This window comes from Choristoneura fumiferana, chromosome 2 (assembly GCF_025370935.1).
Source record: "Choristoneura fumiferana chromosome 2, NRCan_CFum_1, whole genome shotgun sequence".
Classification (NCBI taxonomy): Eukaryota; Metazoa; Arthropoda; class Insecta; order Lepidoptera; family Tortricidae; genus Choristoneura; species Choristoneura fumiferana.
Genome location: NC_133473.1, coordinates 11,655,694 through 11,682,547, shown reverse-complemented (window position 1 = coordinate 11,682,547; position 26,854 = coordinate 11,655,694). Strand labels below are relative to the sequence as shown.

Here is a 26,854-nt window from a genome sequence, read left to right as displayed (position 1 = left end):
GAGAGAACATCTATAAAATTATTATTTTAAAATTTATGACGGTGGAAGCATTCTACATTTCCACTGAACGTAGATATAGTTAGTGTTTAGTATTGTAACTAAGGGACCCCATAGATCCCTGTATTTTTTTGTAGTTACTTTTTTTTCTTTCATTGTATACTATAGTTTTTAAGTATTTTATTTGTAATTATATTATTATGAAAAAATGACTTTCTGCCAAGTTTCTTGCGGCGCATTCTTCTTGGCAATGATGGTCTTTCCGACTGAGCGCTGGTAGTTTAAAAAATGACGCGTAAAAGTCCCCATTGCGTCCTATTTACTGAATAAATGATTTGAATTTTAGGCAGTTAAGTCTACACAAATTGCTTTGTTAATGACAGATTCATCCGAGTATGACAGATGACAGAACCTCTTCTTATTTCTACTTTTGGCCACTATTAGCGCTGCGATAGATTTCATTACCCCCACCTAGTACTTCGCACCCAGCAAATATAAGTCACCACTGTCACGTAAAATATTTAGGTAACCCGAGGCCGCATTGCCGTTGTGGTGAAAGCGATTATGATTCCAAGTGTGTTAGACAATAGGCTTGCAGTGGGATTCCAATAGTTACGGCACGGCAACGTAAGGCAACTGCCACATACACAATTCAACGCAAACTGAATGCGAATGTAGTTCCTCGTCCTAAACTCAAAAATGTGCCCGACTGTGAATGTGAGAGACCAAAAACAAAATGCTATGCTAGTCAAGAAACATATTTTATTGCATTGTTCATGCATATTGATTACTTAATGTACAGTCCAACTTATTTCTATGAATATAACTAAAATCTTCGAGTCGTTCCTGTGAGTCTTCTTTCCTCTCAGTAGTTTATCTTCTCATCTTCGACTCGTTGGACCGCCTAGTATAGCATTGTTAAGGAATAATATGGAAGTCTCATTTCATACCTACACGTAAGCAATTTCGACAATTTACACTGGCACCAAATTTTTTATCTATTACTAATAATATTAGTAGGATTAACCTTTTCGCCGCCACATCAAATACAAAAGATATCACCCATACGCATACGCTTCTATATTGCAATGCCTAAAATTTAACCTTAACGCAATTGAACGAAGGTTGCTTTTGCATTGAAGTAATGGACGTTTATATAGGTCGTTGGCGTGGAACCTGCGGTGCGTATATATGAGTCGTTGGCGTCCAAAAGGTTAATTATGGACACGAGGGCATATTCGTTCATTTTTCTATCAATTTTTTATTTATCCATTTTCCGGATAATTTATGTTGCCACCTCAAAACCAAACTATGTAATATTTTTCTAACACACCTTCTTCTAAAAAAGCAGATGATCATAATCGCCTAGTCCATGGTTTAATAAGGTGATAAAAAGGCTGGTATAGATAGTAGACGACATGTAAGCAAAATGTATGCAACTTTTCTTATTGGTTGTGCTATAAGAGCTACCATCACACCAAATTTACTAGGGCAAGTGGAAGTACAGTCACCTGCCTTAATATCTGCCACAGTGTAGCGTGCAAAAATATGTATAACGTCTTACCGGCCCTAGAAATAGTCAGATCAGATACACACGTTGCAGATATGCACGTTATATTGTGTCAGATATCGGGGCTGATAACTGTACCCTATAGGTTTTGATTCCCCGGCAATCTGTATGGAAACACACTTTTTAATGATCGTACCTTTCGATTGCGTCGATTAGTTAGAACGATGATATTAACGTATACTGACTTGATTACTGAATATTAAATATTAATTCCAGCTTCATAACCGACTTCCACGCGCTTTTTTAGGGTTCCGGAGCCAAAACGTCGTGTGTGTCTGTCCGTCCGTCCGCGGCTTTGCTCAGAGACTATCTATGCTAAAAAGCTGTAATTTTATCTGCTAGCTGTATAAAGGTTCTTTCTTTCTTTTCGAGGCACGAATACGGACTAAACACAACAAGTAGAAATGTTTTAATTCATAAAAAAGGATATTGTTTATCTCGTGGTTCTTCGTGTGAGCGATCCCGTAATGGCGACTTTTCCTGTGAATTGAAAATGTGAATTGCTGGGTCAAGCATTACATGACTGAATTACTAATGCATTGCCGGAAGCGATTCCGATAAAGACCTGCAGTTGGGTACATTAAGAAATATATTTTACTCTTATGTACATATAAGCATTACCAATGCTTCATGGATACCTAACTAAATAATTTTTATTATTGACAGCATTTCAAATGAAGGCTTACAGTACTTCATTCTAGCATGGTGCGGGTGACACTTGATGCACCTTTTATTTTTACACAAAAAGAAAAAATTTAACAAAAAAGTAAAACTGACTCCAAAAAAATAAAAAATAACAATAAAAGAACAAATTAAAAATATAAATTAATAATAAACGCCAGCAAAAAATAAAAAAAACCCGACAAAAAAACGCCGCCAAAAAAGAAAACTAAAAAGTAAAAAATAATTATGCACTACCTAACCTAACCTAACCTAACTGTTGCCCGCGACTTCATCTGCGAAGAATTCGTTTATCCCTATCTCGCGGGGACTATATTTTTCTAGGTTGGTACCTACTAGCTCGAAGTCGAAGTCATTAATTGTGATTAAGATTTTAAATTATTAGTTTTTTCGACTCAAGTTTCGACACTTTGACTCTCTAGTCTTGCGATATTGACAGCTGTCACCCGCACCATGCTACAATGAAAGTACTGTAGTGTGTGTTATTTGACACTTGTTAATAAATAAATAAATAAAAAACCCAGTATTCAGATCCAGATTAATGCTTAAATCAAAGATCACTCCAGGGATTGATGTTCCTTTTTATATCTTTTATATATAAAGATCTGTAATCTACCAAACTAAAAATCTGGTGTTTTAGGAATTCACGCATTCGGAAGTCAAGTAAAATCAGCACCCGGTGTGTTGGGAATTAAGGAAACTGGCAATCTGGTATTTTGTTTGAGTATCTGGTAAATGGAGTAACTGGGTGTTACAGGTACATTGTGTTTTGCCGGCCTAGTGTTGTCAAAATCTGGTATTATGGGAATTCGGTTTTAAAGGTAACGTGGTGTTTTGAGAAATACTTGCTTTGGCAATCCGATATAAAAAGAAATACGGTAAAAAGAAAGTCTGGTATTTTAGGAATTCCATATTTGAGAAATCGGGTATATCGGCAACATAGTATTTTGCAGTTCTGATATTTAGGGACCGAGCGGAATGGAAGTATCTGTGTGTTACCATTTGAATACACTTCACACAAATGTGAAAATGTCATGCATCTGCCATTTTCCTACAAAAATGTCTAAGTGTCATTACTTTCGTTCAATCCATTCGTGCCAGCTCTTGTTAATCGACCTGTACTATCTATTTAACATTCTCGATCACCTAGCAAATAGTATTACCTATCGAAAAGTGCTGCCTTTATTATAGGCGCATTTATTTTCAGTTATCAATAAAATCTCAACATGCTTCAACTACATTTTTTTATGATTTTTTAAGAATAAATAATTAATTTATATGAATAATAAATATTTTTGAAGATATCTGCCTTGTTTATATTTTCACTTTTCAGACATTCAATACCAACTCTACTCGAAAAATTTCGACAAGTTCTCATATGAAACATGCCTCAAAGACAAGAAATATAACACATGTTATTTAGAGTTGAACTTTGAAACAATTCAGTTTTTCTTTATCTCCCTACATTTTAATTGGTGCCTTTTACCCTACTACGTGATTCTGTACAAGTTATATTTAGAGTATGAGATATGAAAAAAAGTTTTCTTACCCTTTTATGATATTTTTCATAATGATGATCTTCCTGCGAACCATTTTGATGCGCTCCCATCTTTAGGACAGCTGAAAATGTAACACAAAAGTTAAGTTGTCCTCATTCATTTTGTTATACTAAGTACATTGTGCATTAAGTTAAGGGGCTTAAGAAGGGGATTACTAACGAGAGTCTAGAACTACTTAGAAGCCCGACGCCGAAGGCGGAGGGCTTTTAATGACCCGAGTTTGTAATCCACTTACGGCCCGTGATACAGACAATGATTTTCATCACATTGCGAGGAAAATCGTAACGTATCGTACCGTCCCTCTCACTCTCGTATTAAACAATATTAGCGTCAGGAAAACGATATGAATTTCGATTTTCGAATTTCGTGGTAACCCCCCTGATTGTCACTTTTTTCGAGTCGTCTACCATAGATAATAAATACTAAGAACCGTGTTTAGTTTAGAATTCGAATTGTCTTACGGCCAGATTATTCCAACATGCTAAAAAATTTTACTTAAATTATTGCAAAACAATTTAAAATAAATTTAAAATATAAAAATAAAAGCTTCATGAAGCGTGGCAAATTTTTATGGTGTAAAATTAGCTTATAGCTAAGTTTTAAAGATGTAAATAAAACTTTGGCTGACTTGAAACCTCTTTAGTCTGAAATGACGTACCTATAACTTTTTAAAATAAATAAATAAATATCGCGGTATAATTCACACCAATTGACCTAGTCTCAAAGTAAGCTTAGCAAAGCTTGTGTTATGGGTACTAAGCAACGGATAAATATAATTATATAGATAGATACATACTTAAATACATATTAAACACCCAAGACCCGAGAACATACATTCGTATTTTTCATACAAATATCTGCCCCGACACGGGAATCGAACCCGGGACCTCAAGCTTAAGAGTCAGGTTCTCTAACCACTAGGCCATCTGGTCGTCTAAAAACTAAAGTAATAACTCCCTTGGAGAGGAAAACTATACGTAAATCCATATTTCCCGCGGGCACAATTGGGATGCACCAAAAAAAAAAAACCTATAGTTCTTATTTTATTTTTTGGAAGAATAGGATATTTTAAGATACCATTTTCATCGATTTTGAATTCAAGGTCATTACTTAAATTTTGTTTATTTAATTCAGTTTATCACATTTTTGAAATCTGATTTCTGAAAACGCTTCACAAAGCCTATTTCTCCAAACGGTTTTCGATTTATTATACGTTGTCAAAAATTGGGACGTCCCAATTGAGGTCATTGTCCTTTAGTATACTGGCATGGAATAACATCATTGACGAGCAAGTGTGATGAAAAATATTTTTTCTTCACCATTTTGCTAAATAGCGATACCGTTGATATAGTTTTGGTTGGACGAACTACACAAACATAAGTACATAAAATTACCTTTTTGTTCATCACGTCGCCTTTTCTGTTCTAAGAGAGCAGGCTCTTCCATTCTATCCTAAAATAATAAGAAAAATGTAAATCATTCTTGATGAAAAAATTCAAAATGCATTTTATACTGTACATTTCATTCAGTTCAACTTTACATAAAAAGTGACACATGATGCTTAAAATTACGTTTTCAACTTACCCTCTTTCGGCTGACCTTACGCTCTTTACGCTCATCACCTCTGAGTTTAGTTTTTCTCTTTTCTTTCTCTGGGGATCGTTCCTCTATCTCTTTGCTACCCTGCTTATTAAAAAAAATATGTTATAAAAATGGCCAGCAAATAAAGTAAAGTACTACAATTATTTACAAAAATATACTAAATATTTACATGTAACTTACACTAATTAATGTTTTTATTTACAGCAACACTGAGTCAAAGGAAACAATGAAAAAAGGCAAAATTGTTTTTTTATCCATAGGATGTGTAGTCAATTACTTTCTTCATGTGAATCACTAGCTTCTTCTGTAAATTTTGCTTCTCTCAAGAATTAATATGCTTTGATATTATATATACATATTTTAGGAGATTGACTTCTTTCCACTTTTATGTTCTTCATGCTGAGCTTCTTTCTTCGGTTTTCTTTTGCCCGGTGATAAATACTTCATCTTTTGGGAATAAGGTGAAATGAGATATTTTGCACTTTATTCACTGGATCATTTGACTCAACTTTGGTTTAGCGAAGAAGAAATAACCCTTACCATTGCTTGCTTGGACTGGGCAGAATAGACCAACGACTCACAGATGTTCTGTTATATTTATTCTTTCTATGAATAGTTTTTATTTTATTTTATTTTTTTAGTTTGATACAATTGTTTTGTTGTACTTCATTCTATTTCATTCTTCATAATACACCTCTTCATTCTTGAAAGCCAATATTATTTTATACATTTGTTGCATTATAATATTGTAGAGTTAACATCAATCTTCAGGACAGGTTCCTTAGTTTTTCCAAGGGCAGGTCAATTGATTCACTATGCTTTTGCAGCGTTTCTTTGATAATTGCAATCGTTGCTTCCGTGATCTTCTTTCCGATGGTTTTGTAACATAAACTCATTTGTGATTACTCAATCTCATTAATTATATTTTCAGATTAATATTGCGGGAATTTTGTAAGAGTAACTTTTTAATTTCAAAGTAGAGAAACATCCAGTTCCCACAATGTCTTAAAACTTCTTATGCTGGTCAACGATGATACTTCTGAAGAATAAGATTTCTTCATAAAAATGAAGGCATCATAGTGAATCATGGCAATGAATATATTATTCTATTATTGTTTGGTATTTTTTTCTTTCAGTTTTGACTTCTTCAATAATTGTTCTGGATGTCAGCCGAAAATGTCCCGTAGAACTTCATACTTATTGTTATTTGTTCGAATAATTTTAATATCTGGTTTGTCGCATATGAGTCCATGTGTTGATTTTTTTTCAATTCTGATTTATTTTTGACACTCATTATTTTTTCACTGTTTAAAGTTCATAATGTCTTTTACACACAAACATCGCTTCTGAGCGGTCTTCGTCTAGATAACTGGACATCTAGACACGTCAACAAGTTGCGGCGCTGCGAAGTGGTCGTGGCCCAGTCCAATCGTTAGTCCGGAGCCAGCGCGATGCAAGGCCGGTTAATAATAACAATACTCACCTTGCCATTGCTGCTGCTTTCGATTTTACGCCGTTTCACATCTAAAAAAAACGCAAAATTAGCATTCTAACAATAAGGGCCCCCCGCTAACTCGCGCCGCGCTGTTTCAATAGTTTTCAATGGAGCAGAGACCCGTTTCACGCAGCGCTGCTCTATTAGATGACATGAAACAAGCACGCCGTGCGGGCAGCAAGCCGTGCACCCTTGCGAGTTAGCACAGGCCCTAATACCGTCGATAACCGTATATCGAGACGATCTATGTTTATGTTAGATTTAATACCTCGGTCTATGTCATCGGGTGGATGACGATGATCGTGCGGCGGTGACACGGTTTCCAGGTAGCGCTCCTCCTGCATTAACAGATTAGATATTGATGTCCAAAATATTCAAGCGCATGTTATTATTAATTATGCAGCAAGTTTTTGGACTTACTCTATGTGGTCGTTCTCTAGGAGATCTTTCTTTGCTTCTAACCTCTTCTTTACTTCTTTCTTTCGATGTCCTATAATAAGAATAAAGGTTTGTTCATCATCAGAAAAAATTACATAATGCTTAAATTAATTCAATTTCGTCTTAGTATTTCAGTAGCTTTACATACACTCGTGATTCACGTTTGGACTCCTTTTCGCGATCAGACTCCTCCCGACGGCGTTCACTTGTACGATCTCGTTTTTCCGTTTCTATAACCCATAAAATTATGTCATGGTATAATAGTAACTATTAGGTATTAACTATGTCAGAAAAAGCAAATAGATTTTATTGTTTACCTGTCTGCGGCGGCGAAGTAGACTCTTCCTGTTTGGCAGCCACGGGTTCGGATTTAGCGGCGGTGGGTGCAGCTGCGGTTTCGACCACTTTGTGCTTGTCCCCAGTTTGCAATTGAACCACCTACCGACATAATAGCACATTATTGCAGGAATTTAAAAACGTAGTTCATGCTCGTCTGTCCGTTCATGAGCGTGTGTTATTTGGAGATAATGTTAGTTTGTTGGTAATGTTTGTTAGGGGCCCTATTATGGCTATAATGTTCTTAAAAAGCGTTTACCTGGTGGAATTCACTTTCACGCATCATGCTAGGCATGCGATTGCGTAGTTGACCGCTGTAGCCAGTCGCAAGGACGTAGAGGTCTTGTCTTTGGGTTTTTTCTTCTTCTTTTACCTGAAAAAAAAAAAAAGGAATTTTTTCCAGAAGATCGTTACAAGAGTTGTTATAAATATTTCAGAGTAAAGTTCTTACTTTTTCAACTTTTTTCTCGATGATCTGCGCTAGTTTGGCAAGCACGGGGAAGCGCGGCAGTACTCTGATGAGCACAATGAGCGCGTTCCTGATCTGCACGTAGTCGCCGGACTCGAGGCAAACCACCATAGCCTTGGTAATTTTGTAGTGCCACTTATGGCACACGTGTCTAGGAAAAATAGTTAAAATGAAGATTTCAGTGATTGAGGAAATCTACCACTGCCAGGGTCGATGAACTTTTAAGATATAGGTATAGGTATAGGTACAGTCAACCGCTTCAATAAAATTCTGCTAAATCAAAACAAGGGCAATTCGACTTCAGTAAATATTTTGTAATTAAAGTACAGTCAACTGCAAAAGTATGTATGTTTCTATTTCAACCACTCAAAAAATATGTTAGCACAGCCTTATTGTCCGAATAAGAAGTCCGTGATACATTCGAGTTTGAGTTGGTAAGGTTATTAAAACTAATAATAGCAAATCGTAAAGTATCGTTTTTAACACTCCAAGAACGGTTGGAACGAAAAAGGAAAATTAAGTTTGCTATGTTTAAGTAAGTTATGGTTAGAACAATCCGGCCGGATTCATGAAAATCCGGTCGGACCCGGTCGGATCACAATCCCCAATTACCTGTAGTTCTCGTATCCGACATGATCATTGGCCTCCGTGAACTGGTTGGAGACGCGGTACTTGGTGACGAAGCCGGGGTAGTGCGCGCACTCGCGGTGGAACGTGCCCTTGTCCGCGTGCCAGCGCATGGCCGTGCCCAGCACGCGGCACAGGAACGCCGCGTAGCGCGCCGCCTCGCCCTCCGTGCACGACATCACAGAGTATGTGATGTCGCAGAACAGCTGCACCACACAAAATAATAAATAAATATCATGCCGCTTTTATACTGCACAGGTAATTCTAATCTAAACTCATTGCATTTGTCCTCATTAAAATATGTAGTATCACTAAAGTAAACCAATCTAGTCTAATTAGTCCTCGCGAACTTTAAGTACAAATAAAATGTAAGAAACTGTTGAATGTACTATGTGGTGTACAAATTAGTCAATGAATTATTTAATGAAATCCCATGAACTTAAAATTTATTGAAATAATTTCCAAAATTACAAAACTGGGAATTCTCTGCTCGGTCTGTAGAAAACGTCAAAAAACTCAGCACTTACGAAGAGCCCAAAAATCAGGAATCGAATATTTTTCTTTGACATCCAGATACATATCAGAGAGATCCGCTCCGCACGAGCCGCTTGCCGGTGTCCTCTTCAGAACTTACCCTATCGTAGCACAGCAGCATCGAAAAGTTAGGCGTCTTGAGAGCGAGGACAATGTGCACAAACTCTGCGCAGAAGAGCGCGTTGGCGGGCGTGAAGACGCAGCGCGGGAACAGGCAGAGATGCACGAGGCTTGTATCAGTCTCGTTGATGGTACGCGTGAATACACTGGTGTTCAGAACTTACCCTATCGTAGCACAGCAGCGTCGAAAAGTTAGGCGTCTTGAGAGCGTGGACAGTGTGCACAAACTCTGCGCAGAAGAGCGCGTCGGCGGGCGTGAAGACGCAACGCGGGAACAGGCAGAGCTGCATGAGCCTTGTGACGGTCTCGTTCTTGGCGGACTTGACAGCCCGCGCGGGGAACCAGCCGCCGCACTCGCGCGCCAGCCGCGCCTGCACGCGCGCCACGTGCTCTTGCTGCCGCCGCCGCTCCTCCTGCACACAAATATGGGCGTTTTTAAAAAAAAAGTGCACCTTTTCTTTTTTCATACAAATTTAAACTTGCAAATTATTTGTATGCCTGTGGGCGAAACATAGTGATACCAATAATTACGCTATAACACCTTGAGTATATTGTAACCACCTATGTATAAAGATACTTTGACTATAAAGTCACTCATAAGAGTCAGTTTTGTGACGCCCGTTCAGTCAAGGGCAAAGATATCGACACGGCCAAAGGTACATACAAAAATATGTATACACGACCTTAATGTTAAGTGCATAAAGTCGTGTATACATATTTTTGTAACTTTGGCCGTGTCGATATCTTTGCCCTTGACTGTACAGTGTATATATACCTTATGCCTATCCAATTTATTAAAAGTGTAAACATACCGATTTCATCAAATAAACACTCACTGGATCGAATCAATAACACATTTATCTATAATTCGTGTCTTTTAACTAGATGTCGAATCACTTTCTTTACCAAAATTCACTTGATTTCAATATTTATTTTTCATTTGAAAAATCTTCGTCAAAATCTGACGTTATTTCTTGATAGACATGTGTATAATCTGTAGTAGCACAGACTAGCGTAGAGATAGTGGAAATTTTGACATTTTAAAAATAGATTAATTCGCGGATGAATAAGCGATGTTTATTTACTTTCCTTGAAATTAAAAAATAGTTACTGCTTTTGCAATTGAATAAACAGTCTTTGGAATTAAATCAAGTATTGTAAATAATAAAATAGACAAAAATACTTTGATCTATTCAATTAATAAATTAATCGATTTACTGAACAGATAAATTATTTTGCAATAGGTTCTAGGTTTTCACATCACTGAATGTGCTAGTTTCATCTAAATCCATCCAACTGTTTTAGCGTGAAGGCGTAACATACACACACACACACACACATACTCACAAACATTCGCATTTATAATATTAATAGGATGTATTACAAACGAGTCATCATCATCAGCCGCAAGACGTCCGCTGCTGAACAAAGCTCTGGCCCTTAGAACCGAATAAAAATCTCATTTTTATCCCACTTATTCAAAAGCCGAAGATTTAATGTGCAACCAAAGTAGACCTTTTCTTCAAAAGATTTTACACAGAGGTCAGTATTTTAAAGCAGCTTGCTAATTATTACTCATGATAAACAGTACATTTTTAAGTGACACAGTGAATGAACTTTATGGAAAATATTTCAGAAACTGACAGTTAACAATTTTTTTTCACAGAAGTCACATACCTGTAGTTTGTCGATTAGAGTGTTGAACCGCTCTTGTTCCTTCTTGCCTTTCGTGCCTTGAGAAGAATCTTTGGCGGCAGCGGCGGCGGATGCCCTCAGACGCTCTATCTCTCTGTCATAGCAATCCTCTGGTACCTTCAAATCATACATCGACAACGACCTAAAATCACACAAAAAAGAATTAGATACGCTATCATACCAGATATGAATTTTGCTTTAATTATTTATACATTTAATAGACATATTTACCAGAATGTGACATAGAACTCCGGTGATATGTCCTCCCAGACTCTCATAGGTAGCAGCGGTGTGACAGACTGCACCACTGGCTCCAAGGCTTCCTTAGAGGCTATGCTGTATCGTTCCAAGCTCATTTCAGTGGTCACGGTTTTGCTATCGGAACTTTTGCGCAATAATTCCACTTTCGCGGCAATTTTTTGGGCTAATACTGGTCGGTGGAGGAAGAATGCCACATCGGCGTCTACATGATAGTCGCGTAGCAACTCCTGAAAATACGTGGCGGTAAATAACATTTTACTTTAATATTAACTGTTTTCTTTTTTTTTATTAATTCGGTACCTGGAGAGGCGGCAGTCTGGCGGCGTATTCATCGGGGGCATGCGATGAAGCTAGGAATGTGCCAAGTTGGACCAACGCATCTTGGCATTGGTCAGCCAACCTTCCTATTACTTTCAACTGAGACCCAGGGGGTTCGCCGCTGGACAAACCATCTTCATCATATTCTGAGGAAATATATATTTTTATATAATTACTATTATGTAAAGAATTAAATCAAATAAGTGTGTTAGACAAATAGTGTAGTGCAATGTAATTTATGTAGTGTAATGTAGTGTTAAGGTCTGCAACTAACTCCTTTGTCAATTGTTTTTTTTTTCTTTTTATGCTACGATGTACTTGGCTTACCTTTCCAAACGCAGCAGTGGCGTTGCTGGGCAGATAGTATGCAGAGCGATATATCTAAATTATTTCCAACTATGGCTTCTTTTAGTCGAGCCGATGATCTTCGCGTATTCCGTACTTGGGAAAAATATCCAGCCTGGGAAAGCATAATTTGTTAACAGAGGAATATAAATAAGATTATCAATGAAGTTTACATTGATCTAGTACTTACTTCTCCTTTCAATAACTCTCCCCCGGCCATGGCATCTAACTGCTCTGGAGTCATCTCTTCTGCTGCTTCAATGCCGGCCATTTTTTGCACAATCTCTTTTAGAATAAGTAGATCTTGGCTATAAAACAATGTGTACAATTAATACAACTTAATTAAGTAAAATAATTTCTTTGCTCACCCGCGACCTAATGATATCGTAAGTTTATGCAAAATATGCGTGTTCATGCAGTTCCTCCACCTACAAAACCTAATAGTACAAAGAGTTGTTAGTCTTAAAGGCAACATTACACTACATACATTATATTTGTAACCACAAAAATAAGGTGGATAAAGGAACTAGATTGGGTGTATACAAGCTTACTTGTAATGACTGCAATAAAGTACATATATAACGTTTCAAAGTACATATAGATCAGACAGGTCGCAGTTTTAATGCTAGGTTTAAAGAGCATGTTTCGGCATATAGGAATGAGCATCCTGACAGATCAAATTTTGCCAAACATCTGTTAGAATCAAATCATTCTTTATTAGACTCAGATTCATATGAAGGGGTCTATTATTAATGAACAGGTAAATTTAGTATCATCTCCCTTGCTAGGGCTTGGGTCTAATTTCAGCAGTAACACACGCCTTAACAGTTTTTTTTTAGCCTATTTTTGTATCCCACTGCTAGGCAAAGGCCTCTTCTCTCTTGCTCCACTCCTGCCTATCAAAGGCGAGCTCCCGCCATCCCACATTATAGGCATCTAAGTCGTCCCTCCATCTCCTCTTCGGTCAGCCTCTGTTACGGTATCCGTCACTAGGGACCCATTCCGTAACAATTTTGGCCCAACGTTCTGGGTTCATTCGACAGACATGTCCAGCCCAGTCCCACTTCAACTTGGCCGTCTTTACGCCCACGTCAGCAATTCGAGTCTTTGAGCGCAGCTCAATGTTTTTAATCCGGTCCGTTCTTCGGATACCAAGAATGCTTCGCTCCATTGTCCGCTGGCAAACCTTAGGTTTGGACTTTTGAGCTTCTGTAAGTGACCACGTTTGCGCGCCGTAGGTTAGGATGGGCAGGACACACATGTCGACGAGTTTACGCTTTAGCGACATTGGCAGGTTCCTTTTCATTAACGATTTCATAGACCAGAAGCTCTTCCAGGCGTTTTCGATACGTCAATCGATTTCTTTGTCTTGCCTGTTTACGAAGGATGCTATCTGGCCTAGGTAAATATACTCGTCGACGTAATGTATGTCCTGTCCATCCACTACGATTTTACGTTTAACACTATTAGTCATAACCTTAGTCTTAACTCGGTTCATGATGAGTCCAACCTCAAGGCTCAAGTGCTGAGATTTGTTCAAGTTCCAATGCTGTGTTAGAGAACAAGGCAATGTCATCGGCGAATCGAAGGTTTGTTAACCTCTTATCGCCAATTTCAACGCCCCTGTTCTCTCATGAGGCGGCTAATTTTTGAAAGATCTCCTGGAGACAACTGGTAAACAACTTTGGAGACAACGGGTCGCCCTGTTTGACACCTTTTTTAACCGACGAAAAAAAACGGAGGAGGTTCTCAAGTCAACGCGTGTATATATATATATGTTATGTATGACCACGCATAACTTTTCACAGATTAGTTCGATTTTGATAATTGTTTTTTTAATGGAAAGGGTATACCCCGAGGGTGGTCCCATTTCAATTTGGGAAAAATATTCCTACCCTAAGAGTAGGAAAACAGGGGATGATTGATTGTCAGTCATTGATTGTAATGTATGACCAGGCATAACTTTTTACAGAGTAGACCGATTTTTTTTATTGGATAGGGTATAACTTGAAGTTGGTATTATATAAGTTTGGAAAAAAATTACCTCAAGGGTGAGAAAAAAGTATAAAATAAAAACTTTTTAACAAAAAAATTTAACCACTGAAAAAACAAAAAATAATAAACCTTTTTCTCCTATTTAACTTTAATATAGGTACTAGATTGAAGTCGGTGCCTCAGTACTAGCCATCAGGAGTGGACCTATAGTCGTCTGCCTAATGGGCTTCTATCACGCCTGATGGCTCGTGATGAGGCACCGACTTCAAACTAGTACCTAGATTAAAGTTAAATAGGCGAAAAGGGTTTATTATTTTTTGCTTTTCTGTTTTTTCGGCGGTTCAATTGTTTTGTTATCTATTTTAAATGTGGGACCGAAAGTCTGCTGTTTAATGTTGGCTGTACTGTTGTGATAGATTGATCTAACGAGTTCAACATACGTGGGATGGGATCTGTTGAATACGCAAGGCTGAAAAGATAGCTGAATGTTTGACGCTATCAAAAGCCTTGCTATAATCAACAAAACCCAGATACAGGGGTCTATTGAACTCGTCACATTTCTCCATCAGTTGATTGAGCGTATGGAGGTGATCGGTAGTGGAGTAACTGGGTCGAAAGCCCACCTGTTCGGGTGGTTGATGCTCATCCAGCAACGGAGCTATTCTTTTTTTTCAATTACCTTAATGAACAGCCTTAATAGTAAATAAATAAAAATGCAAGGTACTTTTATATGACGATGAAAATTTATTAATATTTTGTGGGTAGTTTTGTTCTGTTTGAGAAAAGATATAGGTGGGTACTTAGGGAGTTACAGTGACAAATTAAAACTTTTGTTGTTGTTTGTTAGTCTAACATCTGGTAGCATGGTGTACGGTCGTGTTGCTCTGAAGATGAGCTCTGGTTGAATTCGAAACGCGTCAGTGTAGTGTGGTGGTGGTGATAGATGGGTTTGTGTTTTGTGTGTGTTCTTACAGTGTGGAGGTAAAGGAACTGCATGAACACGCAATTTTGCATAAACTTAGATATCATAAGGTCGCGGGTGAGCAAAGAAATTCTTTTAGTTCATTGATATGGACCTCCGCAAAGTAACGCCTGATTAAATAAATTATTTAATACAACTTGGTAAATAAACAAATTGACATCAATTGCCCTAGTCCCAAACTAAGCACAGATTATATTGTGAATAAATTATAACTTTTATCTCTCTCTACTGATTAAAGAAGTTTACTCCAGTGAAGTAAGATTAAAATGCTTTATCTATAAAGCCATATAGCTCGACATGCTAAAGAACTTTAAGTTTATTAAATAAATATAACGGGACAATTAAAACTCCCTCCAAGTTCAAAACAGTCTCTTTAGGCCGTTTCGGCATTTGCCAAAAAATAACAACAAACTTAACGAGAAACAGTAACAAAAGTCAACAATAATAATAACAGAAATGAACAATAACAAAATACAATGCTAAGAAAATGCAACGGAAACTAAACTCGCATACAAGGCAGACGCACTCGTACTGACAGTGATACTGACAAGCACTGGCCACAAGAGGCACAAGATGCCTGCGGCCGCGTTCCAAATAGCCGCGTTTACAAAATCTTGCAAGTTTTGTTTAAAATTTTTAAATATCTTAGTGTTCATTGTTATTGAATAATGAACCGCGGCAATTGCCGATAATGTTGTGTCACGTCAGGTCACGTCACTACTCTGTTCCGTTTCACACATTGCGTCATTTATATATATTTTTCTATCGAATTCGATGGATTTTACTTAATCGACACTGATATTGCTGTATATTAAAAAAAAAACTACAGTTTTACATTTTTGATTGTTTTGCTTCAAAGTAGAAATTATTTTTAAAAAATATTTTGCGAACATAGTATGCGTAATTCGGAAAATTTTCAAGTGTCACAGAACTCATCTTAGGTGAAAAATGCAATAGTAAAAGCTATATTTATACAGTTTGGAAAAATAAGCCGGGCCCTGGAGGGAAACTACCTTAAATCCTTAAGTTGGCTTATTTTACTTAAAGGAGACATTCATTTATTTTTAAAAAGAAACAAAACTGCATTCAGAGATTTTCTAAAACTCGCTTGCCTTTATTTAGTACACATAGACAAGTCCTTTAATGAACATTACCTAGTTCTTACTGTTCACTTTCAACAAGTAAAAGACACATTAAATATAATGACCCGGATAACTCACGTCTTAAATCGAGTTTAGCTCGACATGTTTCGGGCTAATCCGTAGCCCTTCGTCTTCGGAGCAACGCGACTCAGCGACACAAGCACACACAACAACACACACAACCAAACAAGAAAACAACACAAGGAAACAGGAAACAGGACGACAAGGGGTCTGCTGTGGCCGAGCACTCAATCGACTCGGATTCGACGCACTATATCAGATTTGATAAGGTATCTGTACTTGCGAGAGAGAAATTTTTCATTCCGCTGAAAGTGCGTGAAGCCATCGAGATTAGTCGTCGGCCGAATTTCAACCGGGATAGTGTTTGGACTGTACCTCCGAGTTGGAAAACGGTGTTAAATACTCGTGCTGCGTCATCGGTGTGTGTGAACGTACCTTTACAGAGCGATGTTGTTAGTGTTGTGTGCTACCCTACATTTGACAGTTGTAATGATGATGAAAACGCGGGTAGTTGTGTGCCGGTGTCAGTTTCGTCGGGTAGTCGCGCGCAGTGCGCGTGTTGCAGCAGCCGCTGAGTCGCGTTGCTCCGAAGACGAAGGGCTACGGATTAGCCCGAAACATGTCAAGCTAAACTCGATTTAAGACGTGAGTTATCCGGATCATTATATTTAATATGAGTGAGTCTCACGGTAGTTTCATGTTCAAAGTAAAAGACACGCAACAGTTCTCTTATCTCTCCAACATTCAAAGACTAATAATATCATTTTTCAAAAAGCCTGGCCACTGCACCTGCCCACTGCACCTGCCCACAACAGCCAGTGTTGTCACATCTACTAACTTTTTGGTAGAGCTACCTTATTTCGCCTCCGTTCTACCTATATTATATATTTATACCTATCTACCACCCTCGGCCTCAAATCTACCTATTTTTCAAGATATTACGATTGTAAACAATTTTCCACGCGTGTAATGAAACGTTACTTACTTACTATCGAATTTAGCCTATCTTATAATTTCAGCACTTAAAACGGAACGCCTGAATCAAGTGGAGATCCTAACTCTGAACATTTGAGATTATTTAATAAGAATATGGATAAACTAAACATACGAATAAATAATTTTTAAAAAATTATGCGCATTTTTAATCATTAAAAATGTATTAACCTTGGTAGATCTACCTATTTTCCATTTCAAATTTTACCAATTTCTATTAATTTGTGTATCTTGTTTCCAAAATTGTATGTGACAACAGCAGAATTTCCAGGGCTTACCTGAATGAAAATTTCTATGTCTGGATAGGTACAAACGGGACGATTAGATGGCCTGCAAGAAGTCCAGCAAGCCGCAGAATAGGTATTCTTCATGGATATCTTGTACGACAGACGAGAGTAAAACCAAATGTTTGATAGAGAAATTTAATCCTGAATAATAATCTATTTCTTTTTTTTAATCTTTTATAAAAACCTTCTGACAATAGCAAACACAACAAAAAAAGTAGCGAAATCGGTCCAGCCGTTCACGCGTGTTGCTGTGACCAAGGGAAATAGGGATTAATTTTTATATGTTAAGAAGATAGCGAGTGTTTGTTTTTTTTAAATTATAGTTGGTTCGAGTCCCGGGCGAGGCAAGCGAGTTTTAGAAAACCTTAGAATGCAGTTTTGTTTCTTTTTAAAAATAAAGGAATGTCTCCTTTAAGTAAAATGAACCAACTTAAGGATTTAAGGTAGTTTCCCTCCAGGGCCCGACTTATTTTTCCACACTGTATATAGCTTTTACTAGTACTCTAAATTCTATAAAACAGTGCTTACCTCTGATGAGCCTTAAGTCTATTGGCCACAAACTGCAACAGTGCAGTCAGCTCGATGTTGTGTTTCTTGAAGGCGGCTCCGGCAAAGGCCGCGAGTGCTTGCAGCCACGGCGGGTAGGCCGCGCCGCCGCTCGGCCCGCGGCCCGTGCACAGTGCCTCAAGCAGACAATAACCCAACACGTCCAGAGACAAAGATGTTAGATACTTGAGGGACTCCACCACGGGCCCTATCAAGTTGTCGTAAGTTTGGATCTGCAACAATTATAGTGTGCAGTGAACAAAACGAAGTTACAGAAACTGTATATGTCGTACAGCTAACCCGGTTTTAAAAGAAGTTGATAATTTTTAATAGCTTTTTACACTATAAAATACACTTAGGACCATTAGGACTTATTAAAGATTAAATAAGATGCTGGAATAGCTATAGCTCCGGGGCGGGCTACCGGTCTATCAAGATCCAACCTATTGATCGATATTATCGGTACAGTCGCCATAAAGGCAGAAACGTGCAAAAAACACTGTTATTTAAGATGGGCCGACTATTAATTTTGACAACCATCCGACCAATCGGCGCCGAGGTGGCCGTGGGTAACGTTATTTTCGGTAAGCTGGTCGTGCCACACGAACACGTCTGCGTTTGTGTTTTGACAATTTTGTTTCTTTTTTTTAGGTTTTGGTAAATTACTTGCTACACCGTTTAACGTTATATCATAGCAAAAACAAAAATAAGAATAGTAAAATTATTTAATTAGGCAAACAGCGAATGCTCTTCATTTGGTAGAGTATTATAATTATAATATTGCAAAACGTCTAGTCAGTATGTATACGCAGATCTAGGGTCTTATGAAATTGACCACTACTCATATAAATTTAAAAACATACCAGACATTAAAGTTCTGTAAATCGCCATTCTTTCCATAACAAATTCAATTTCACAACAGTAATTCATTAGGTATGCTTAACTCTTTCACGTTTTGACAAATAAAGCAAAAGTGATGCAAATTATTGCAAATGCGAACCTTAACAAAATGTGATTAGATTATTTTTCCGTTATGAGATTGCAAATGAAAGGTCGTAATCGATTAAAGAGACAATATAGCGTTTCATTCACCTGTAGCAGCATGTAATCAAAGAGGAACTGCGGAGCTGCATGCGATAGTTTGCCGATGAGTCGGCCCTGTGGTTTGATGTTTTCTTTGGACACGCGCTTCATGATGTGTTTGATGCGTTGTAGAGAGTTGCCGCGCACCCGCATAAGAGCCGGTATTCGTTCACCCGACTCGTTCTTCCAACGGGAATATAGACAGTACCTATAAAAAACAAATTGTAAGGGCAAGTTTCACCACTTGTCGACTAACTGTAAGTGTCAGATAAAAGTAATGCAGTCTTTGTTTATTCGGGCAAAACAAACAGAGGCGGCATCACTGATATCCGTCACTTAAAGTTAATCGAAAAGTGGTGAAACGGGCCCTTAGTCTTCTATCTACTGAACAATTAAAACAATCTACACTTAAAGTTTAATTAAAACAAATTTTTATTACCTGCACTGATATGGATAAAGTTTGAGTAGAGTGTAAACTTCCTCAGCCATGCAGCAATTGCCTTCCATCAGAGTTAGTGCCGGTAAAATGGCAGCATCTAAGACAGTCAGTGCTTCATGCTGCAAGGGATCTTCTTGTAACGAACGTGACGTTCGCAATATACGAATAATCTACAAAAAAAAGTGTATTTCAGGTACAAATTCTAAGAACTATTTTACTATTTGGCCCCATGGGATAGGAAACGTACTTTATACATTAAAATGGGGTCGCAGTGTAGTGAAGGGCCCAGCAGAATCAGCGCAGGAATGACGGTTTCCTTAATATCTTCAAAGGTTTTGCATGCAGGTGGAGCCAAAGGCGAAGTCAGTGGTGGGATTGGTTTACCCATTATTTTGGGAGCAACACGACAGTGCCTGAAACAATTACAAAACAATTAAATTAAACAATGAAATGGCTTAAGGGCCAGAAAATCGGCTTAACCAGGTACATACAGTCAAGGTTATAAATTTAATATGTATGTATGTTGTTATTTACTAAGCCGTGTATGTGTTGTGGAAATAAAGTTTTTTATCTATCTATCTATCTATCAAGAAGTCAAAAATATCTATACATACACCTTCATGCCACTAATCATAAAGTATACATATATTTGAAGCTATGGCCGTTTAGATATTTATGATTTATGCCCTCGACTGTACTTTAATATTTAGCATAGAGCAGATTAGCAGACCACCAGGAGTGAAAGTGTAAGCATAATTTTGTTCTAAACGCTGCACACTGATATTTTCGAGTAGAGAAGCAGCAGCAACTGCTGTCATTGGTATGTTGTAAGATCACGTAATGTGGCGTGGCTGATAGTGCGTAAATTGGAATAATTTCGAACAACATGTGCTTCAACTAAACGTAGTAACAAAACAGTACTTCAGGGTTCACCAATAGTAGGTGTACTTACTTTCTGTAAAGCGGCTCTACTAGAGCGTGTAGCATGGCACAGAGTGCGACCGCGGGCCGATCGGCCAAGTGCGAGTTGGGCAGGCGGGCAGAGAGCGCGGCGAACTCACGCCATGCAGTCACTTTCAGCAGCGCTTCGCCCAGCACTAACTTCTGATTACTCCAGTATTCCTAGAAAATAAATAGAAAGCAATGCTTTATTTGCATATTCGTTTAGGACGTTGAAATGCGCTAAAACGATTTTATGAGGGCTTTAAGAGAAGGGCCCCAGTGGTGCATTAAATTGCATCGCGTTGATAAAGGGGTAAACTAGACGTGCGTCGAAACAACGCAGGTGTGGCATACATTGCGTTGATCCGTTGCAATGACGCGACGCAACGCAACGCACCAGTGAGGCCCCTTTCTAACTTTTAAGGAATGTTTATTTGTTATTATAATTTCACCTATTTATTTATTCTTTGTTTTATTTCCTCTACTACAATTAAAGAAAAATGACAGCTCACCTGAGGATCAGCTTTCTCTTCAACAAATTCAGTTGGCGCATTGGCCTGTGGCCCTTTAGTGGACACAATGTTTATCTTGCGAATATAGTCCTGTACCGCCTTAAACTCTTTATCTGCTTCTTTGGCCATTATGGTATCATCAGGACGCAGCTGGAATTTAAAATTTACGTTTAGGTGACTTAAATAACAAAGTACCTAATCAATTATTGTTCGAAAAATTAACTTAAATAGAACCTTGGTTATCCAAAACCTCAATTATCTGAACAATGACTTGGTTTATCTAAAACGCTCAATTATCCGAACATTGGCATACATATTTAAAAAAACATTGGCTGTTTTCAGGTGTTTAAAAACCTATATATATGAATATTTCAACATTAATATGTATGTATGTTAAATCTTTAAAAATAAACCACATTTTGTTTTTATGTAGAAAGGTGTTGTTTTATTATAATGTCCCAAAAACCTATGTTTCGATTATCTAAACTAGTCTCTGTCTCAATTGGTTCTGATAATCAAGGTACTACTGTAAGTATAAAACAGACTGTAATACTTACCCAGGGATATATGTTGTCTAAGGATATAACTTGATGTTGTAATAACAGTGCTATGACAGTCATTAGTGGTGGTGGTTCTTCATACTTGTCTAACATTTCCATGTTCCCAAGTTTGAAGCCCAAAACTTCTGAGATTACTTGGGGATCACCCATGTAATTCTTGATTAGGGAAATGAATAGTCTGTCCAGATGAGGTCGGGCCTCAAAAGACTCTAATATTATGTCTAAAACTCTATTAGGATCTAAATTAAAACAACCTGGAAGAAAAAAAAGATATGAAATGAAATGAAATATTTTATTTGTTACATCAAGAAATATGAAACATATAATTTATCAACACAAACAAAATAAAATAACAGATTAATACAACATAACACAGTACAAATCAATATAAATCAGTACCTAATACTAAAAAAAAAAAGGCCAAGTGCGAGTCGGACTCGCGCACCGAGGGTTCCGTATTACATGATGTAGCTAAAAATTTACGATTTTCGCAATTTTTCCTTTATCAGTGCTATAAGACATTGCTTCGTACCAAATTTCAAGATTCTGAGTTCACGGGAAGTACCCTGTCTGTAGACTTTGATTCCCTTGCGATTTTCTAAAATTTGCGACAAAAACGGCTGTATCTTTTGATTGCGTTGGCTTAGAAGTTTGATTTTTTACAGCTCCAAAGGGGGCAGTAGACCTGAGTATTTGATATAAATTTCAGCTTGATACCTCCAGGCGTTCCTAAGAAAAAGGGTCTTGACAGACGGACGGACGGATGGATAACAAAGTGATCCTATAAGGGTTCGGTTTTTCCTTTCGAGGTATGGTAAAAAATAAAAACCACTCAAACTACTGAAACATATCCCTTCCCTTCCCTCCCTTTAAGGGATAAGTTCGCCTTTGTACATCTTATTATCCTGTGTTATGTGTTTTTATGTACAATAAAGAGTTTTTCTCAAAAATGTCCGTAAAAGTTGACATTATTCTTTACATATCAGAAGGTGAAGTGCATTGTTTATGGTCAGCAAAAATTAAAAAGTTAAAAATATTGCAGGCGCGCTAGCTCGACAATAATGAATTAGCGCGCCTGCAATCAGTCACATTTTTTTTAAACTTAAAAAGGCCATGGAAATGTTGGCACCAGTCGTATACACCCAAGTCTAATGGCTGGTATCAGATATTTTGTTGGAACTCCGGACTTTTTCTATTGGGTCTGAAATAGCTTGTGTTTTCGGTGGAAAAATACACCTGCAGTGTGTCATTTTTAATGAAAAAATATTGTAATAATATTAAATTTTATAATATATTATGAGAAAAAGTTTATTCTATTTCAGAATTATTCACCATTTTTGAGAAAAGCTTTATATTAGTCTCGGCTGGAATAGCAATTGTTGGCTTTGTATTAGTTTAAAACTCATACTCAGCCAGCAATTGCCTACTTCCAGGCCAAGACAATAATCTACTATTACAATACAATACATATTATTATTAGTAAACATATTATAGTATATATCACTAACAGCTCTAAGAGCTGATATATATGTGTATGTCACAGCACTTGTGTTTTTAGTTTTATATCAGTACACAGTAAAAAGTAAAAGAATATGCATACCTATGAGAGATTGAATAATTTCCAACAATGTTTTCCAATCTGTCTCTTCATTTACATCTTGATTTAATTCCACAATTAATTTTGCATAGCCCTCACTTTCTTCTCTGAACAAATTAAATTTACGTTGCTTGTAGCTGAGAAAATAAAAACAATTTTACTACTTTAATTCCATTATTATACATTGTTTCCCACTGTAAACCAATGATAAATCATTTATCTCCTAAGTGGCTTCATGATAAATGAAATAAGTAAGTAAAATAAATACAAAAAGCAAAGACAACCAGACGAGATATACATACTTCACCAATACACCATAATTAATAACTCACTCCTTTTCTCTCTTATGCCTTGTGTCAGAGCCCAAAAAGTTCAAACACCGCTAATTTAATCAGAGGGTATATACTCTGTAACCACACTGTATATCATAAGAATTTATTTTAGCTATACTGCATAGCCCAGGAGCTCCGAAGAGCACACTTTGAAAATGTCTGGTCTAATACTTACTATAACTTGGTCTTGATTTTGATAAATTTGGTGTAAAAGTTTTTATTTTTTAATGTGCCAACATCTTGCAGTGTGTCAATCTCAAGTCTTTCTTTTAGTAACTTGTCAGATATGAAGGATTCCAACTCTCTCACTACATAGCAGAAGTTTGCTCGCTCCTCACTCTGGATATCAGAACAGGTTTCTGCATCCAGCACACAGACCACATCCAACACTATTGAAGGTGTGTCTGCATGTAGAGACTAAAAATAAAATTTTAATATTAAACTTTACAGAAAACAGAGTTTTAATTAGTGGCACATTGACTTTAACTAAAAATTTATAAATCTTGTTCAGTAGCATAATTTCACTCCCTCTTTTTAAAACAATTGCATAGCATGATATCAGAAAGTTGTACAATTAAAAAATATATGTAATATAAAAATATATTGGTTTGAAGTAGTTTGACTTCTCTAGTAGAGGAGCAGTTAATTTAAAAAAGTCAAACACAGGTCAGGAGGATAATTATTTCTTTCACAGTATTCACAGTATAATTTTAAATTATGACTTATGTACTTACACATATTTCCCTGACTGCAGACAACACAACATCTTTCTTCAAAGCACCACGCAAGCCACATTGCAACAAGTCATAAATGTTCTGAGACAGCCCAGAGAGCTTTCCAGACTTAGTTAGCAGTGGACTCTTTTCTTCATCTTTGATAGACTGTGTCACGGTTTTCATGCTGAAATTAAGTTGAAATATAAAGCATTACCTAGTTAATAACTATTTGTGTTATTTGTATGTAGTGGTTTCAGGCAAATTTATAATATGTCGTGTTGTAAAATTAGCGAGTGTAACTCTAGAAAAATGTATCACTTACGTTTGCCTACCCCTATCCTATACCCCTATTTGTACGCCTATTGCCATTGCTTACCTCAGAAAATCTCTGTGTATATACCTGTGTTTTCTATACTGCTTGCTATGTGTTGGTGTGCAATGAAGTTATTGTATTGTATTGTTTTTATAGTTATTTGTTCGAGTAAATTGAGCAAATAAAAGATTGACGAGCTGTCACCAATAACCATAATAGGAACAATACAAAATATAATTGATAATGATAAGTCATATTGTTTTATTAATCACAAGGTCCAGAATCATGATGTTAGCTTTAGAGCAAATTGATAAGTGTAGAAAGTAATAAACAAAGGTTACGCATTAGCAACATGCGGTAAATTATAGAATAGAAACATCATCAGTCTGAAACAAAAATAATAAATTTCACTTACAATTGTTCTCTTCCTGATTTTTCCCAGGTTTTGCAATAATCAGAAACAAACTTAGAATACGATTTCATCATGAAATTCAAAAAATATATTCACAATTTTTACGAAAACAGCAAAGCGAACGCCTACACGGCCATGACGGTTTACAAGTCGACTCAGGCAGGTAGGTGTGTGAGTGAAGTGTAAAGCAAGCATAGCATAGCATGTGTAAAGGCAAAGGTGCGGGTGCGGGTGAAACTCTTTCCCGGCCCGGATAATACCGGGATGGAAATACCGACCTGGTTTTTCGTGTACACGCCCATAAAGCTCCTGTCAGTTTCTATGGGCGTGTACACAAAAAACAGGGCCGGTATTTTCATGTCGGTGTTATTGGGGCCGGGAAAGAGTGTCACCCGAGTAGTAATAATACAGCAAGGCTATTACGAATCTCTAAAAAAGAAGTTCGTATCGTACCGTCCCTCTCACTCTCGTATTAAATGATATAAGCGTCGGCGGGATGGTACTATACGAACGTCGATTTTCGTGTTTCGTATTAGCCCTGCAGGGAGGGAGAGAGAGAGAGAGAAGGTAAGAATAATGTGGGTGGCCAGTGCCGCGCTAGCGGGCTACTACGAAATTCGAAACTCGAAGTTCGTGTCGTTCGATCATAGACCTATACCTACCTATACCTATATTTACTTCCTCTGAGCTCTATGTGCGTTAAGACGGCAAAAACGATACACCGCACAAATGGCTTTTGGACGCCATCAATAAATCAAAAATTAAATACATAAATTCCATCTACTCTTGTCGAGGTCCCCCCATTCTTGGGGGAATTTATGATTCAGTGCGTAGTGTTGTTTGGTGGAAGACATTGAACATGGAATTACGTCCATGATATTGAATGATAGTATATTTCGTAACTAATTAATGTGATAGTATTTTAATTAGTTTATGTAGGGGGGCATTTTTATTAAAACATGTACCTAGCAACGGCGTAAAGTTAAAAGTTGTCAGTTTTGTGACGATTTTCCCCTATAATATGGAATAAAACGCCACAAAACTGACATTATTTAACTTTTCCTTAACTATGTCGTTGCTAGGTAAGTACATGTTTTAGTGAAAATGCCCAGGGATCAAATTTGCTGTTGTATAAACTTGATTCTTTATGTTGGCGTTCCACGGAGAAGATTAAAAAAAATTACAGTGACAGTGACACGGAGTGACTGGCTGACATGACAGTTAACGTGACAGTTCGCTTCGCTCGCTCGCTGGTTTGCTGCGTGCGTTGCGTTGCGTTGCGCGGAGATCGCAGATCGCATTGCACGAAGTGCATGTATTATTAATTGTACGTACTGGATTTCGATTACAAGTAAAAAAAACAGCCCAATTTGGTTTTACTCTATTAAAACGGGAAAATGCCTAGCTACGAGTTAGCCTTGATGCTACGTGCAATGCCAAAACCAGAACTCAAAACAGTTCTTACTCGTGTATCACATGCGATATTTAACCGAGGCGGTATTATACGAGATATCGAGAATTTAGGTTTTCGAGCAATGCCGTATAAAACCAGCGCTCACGGTTTAGTTCACCGAGAAGCAAACTATTTTGTGTTTAAAATAGATACGGCGACCCAGACTGTGGCGGATTTAAAAGAAGAATATAGCCGCGACGTGGATATCGTAAGACAGCGAGTATATAAAGTGCAGCTCGAGGATGCACACAAATGCACGCTGGAGGAGGAGCTGCTGCCGCCGGCCTACCGGAAGGAAGTCCAGAGAATGATTGAAGTCGGAAAGACACAAGTAAACCAATTCACTTACAAATTTAAATATAATTCTGGTCTTGACTATTATCCATTCCAGAAGTAATGTAGTTTGTTTATAGTAATTTGTAATTATATTTAGATAGTTGTTATTAAAAAATTAGTGATTTATTTGGAGTTTTTTTTTCATT

At 37.4% G+C, this 26,854-nt stretch overlaps 2 protein-coding genes across 2 annotated transcripts; one reads left to right on the top strand and one right to left on the bottom strand.

Moving 5' to 3' along the window:
• Window positions 1-742: 742 nt before the first annotated feature.
• On the bottom strand, window positions 743-25,099 carry tho2 (THO complex subunit 2-like protein). The gene is made up of 30 exons (XM_074108737.1): window positions 24,923-25,099; window positions 24,213-24,378; window positions 23,654-23,895; window positions 23,150-23,283; window positions 21,547-21,803; window positions 20,990-21,139; window positions 20,488-20,657; window positions 19,783-19,948; window positions 19,536-19,705; window positions 19,106-19,304; window positions 17,996-18,246; window positions 12,238-12,355; window positions 12,030-12,162; window positions 11,685-11,848; window positions 11,355-11,611; window positions 11,106-11,265; window positions 9,593-9,841; window positions 8,760-8,980; window positions 8,130-8,298; window positions 7,938-8,051; window positions 7,660-7,780; window positions 7,491-7,572; window positions 7,325-7,394; window positions 7,173-7,242; window positions 6,893-6,933; window positions 5,392-5,490; window positions 5,202-5,259; window positions 3,798-3,868; window positions 1,998-2,047; window positions 743-904 (listed from the first exon to the last, which is right to left on the bottom strand). Exons 1-30 carry the CDS (start codon window positions 24,991-24,993, stop codon window positions 871-873), a joined length of 4,257 nt encoding a protein of 1,418 aa, XP_073964838.1. The 5' UTR covers window positions 24,994-25,099; the 3' UTR covers window positions 743-870.
• A 913-nt stretch (window positions 25,100-26,012) lies between these two features.
• On the top strand, window positions 26,013-26,834 carry mRpS6 (mitochondrial ribosomal protein S6). The gene has a single exon (XM_074108819.1). The coding sequence runs from the start codon at window positions 26,317-26,319 to the stop codon at window positions 26,767-26,769; it is 453 nt and encodes a 150-aa protein (XP_073964920.1). The 5' UTR covers window positions 26,013-26,316; the 3' UTR covers window positions 26,770-26,834.
• The last annotated feature ends 20 nt before the right edge of the window (window positions 26,835-26,854 follow it).

What these genes read in the sequence shown, in the direction of transcription:
- tho2 (XM_074108737.1), bottom strand. Translation starts at nt 24,993, where the DNA reads ATGATGAAATCGTATTCTAAGTTTGTTTCTGATTATTGCAAAACCTGG. An exon ending in AAAATCAAGACCAAGTTATA is followed by an intron (nt 23,284 to 23,653) that starts GTAAGTATTAGA and finishes TTATTTTCTCAG; the next exon opens with CTACAAGCAACGTAAATTTA. An exon ending in TACTTCGCCGCCGCAGACAG is followed by an intron (nt 7,573 to 7,659) that starts GTAAACAATAAA and finishes TATGGGTTATAG; the next exon opens with AAACGGAAAAACGAGATCGT.
- mRpS6 (XM_074108819.1), top strand. Translation starts at nt 26,317, where the DNA reads ATGCCTAGCTACGAGTTAGCCTTGATGCTACGTGCAATGCCAAAACCA.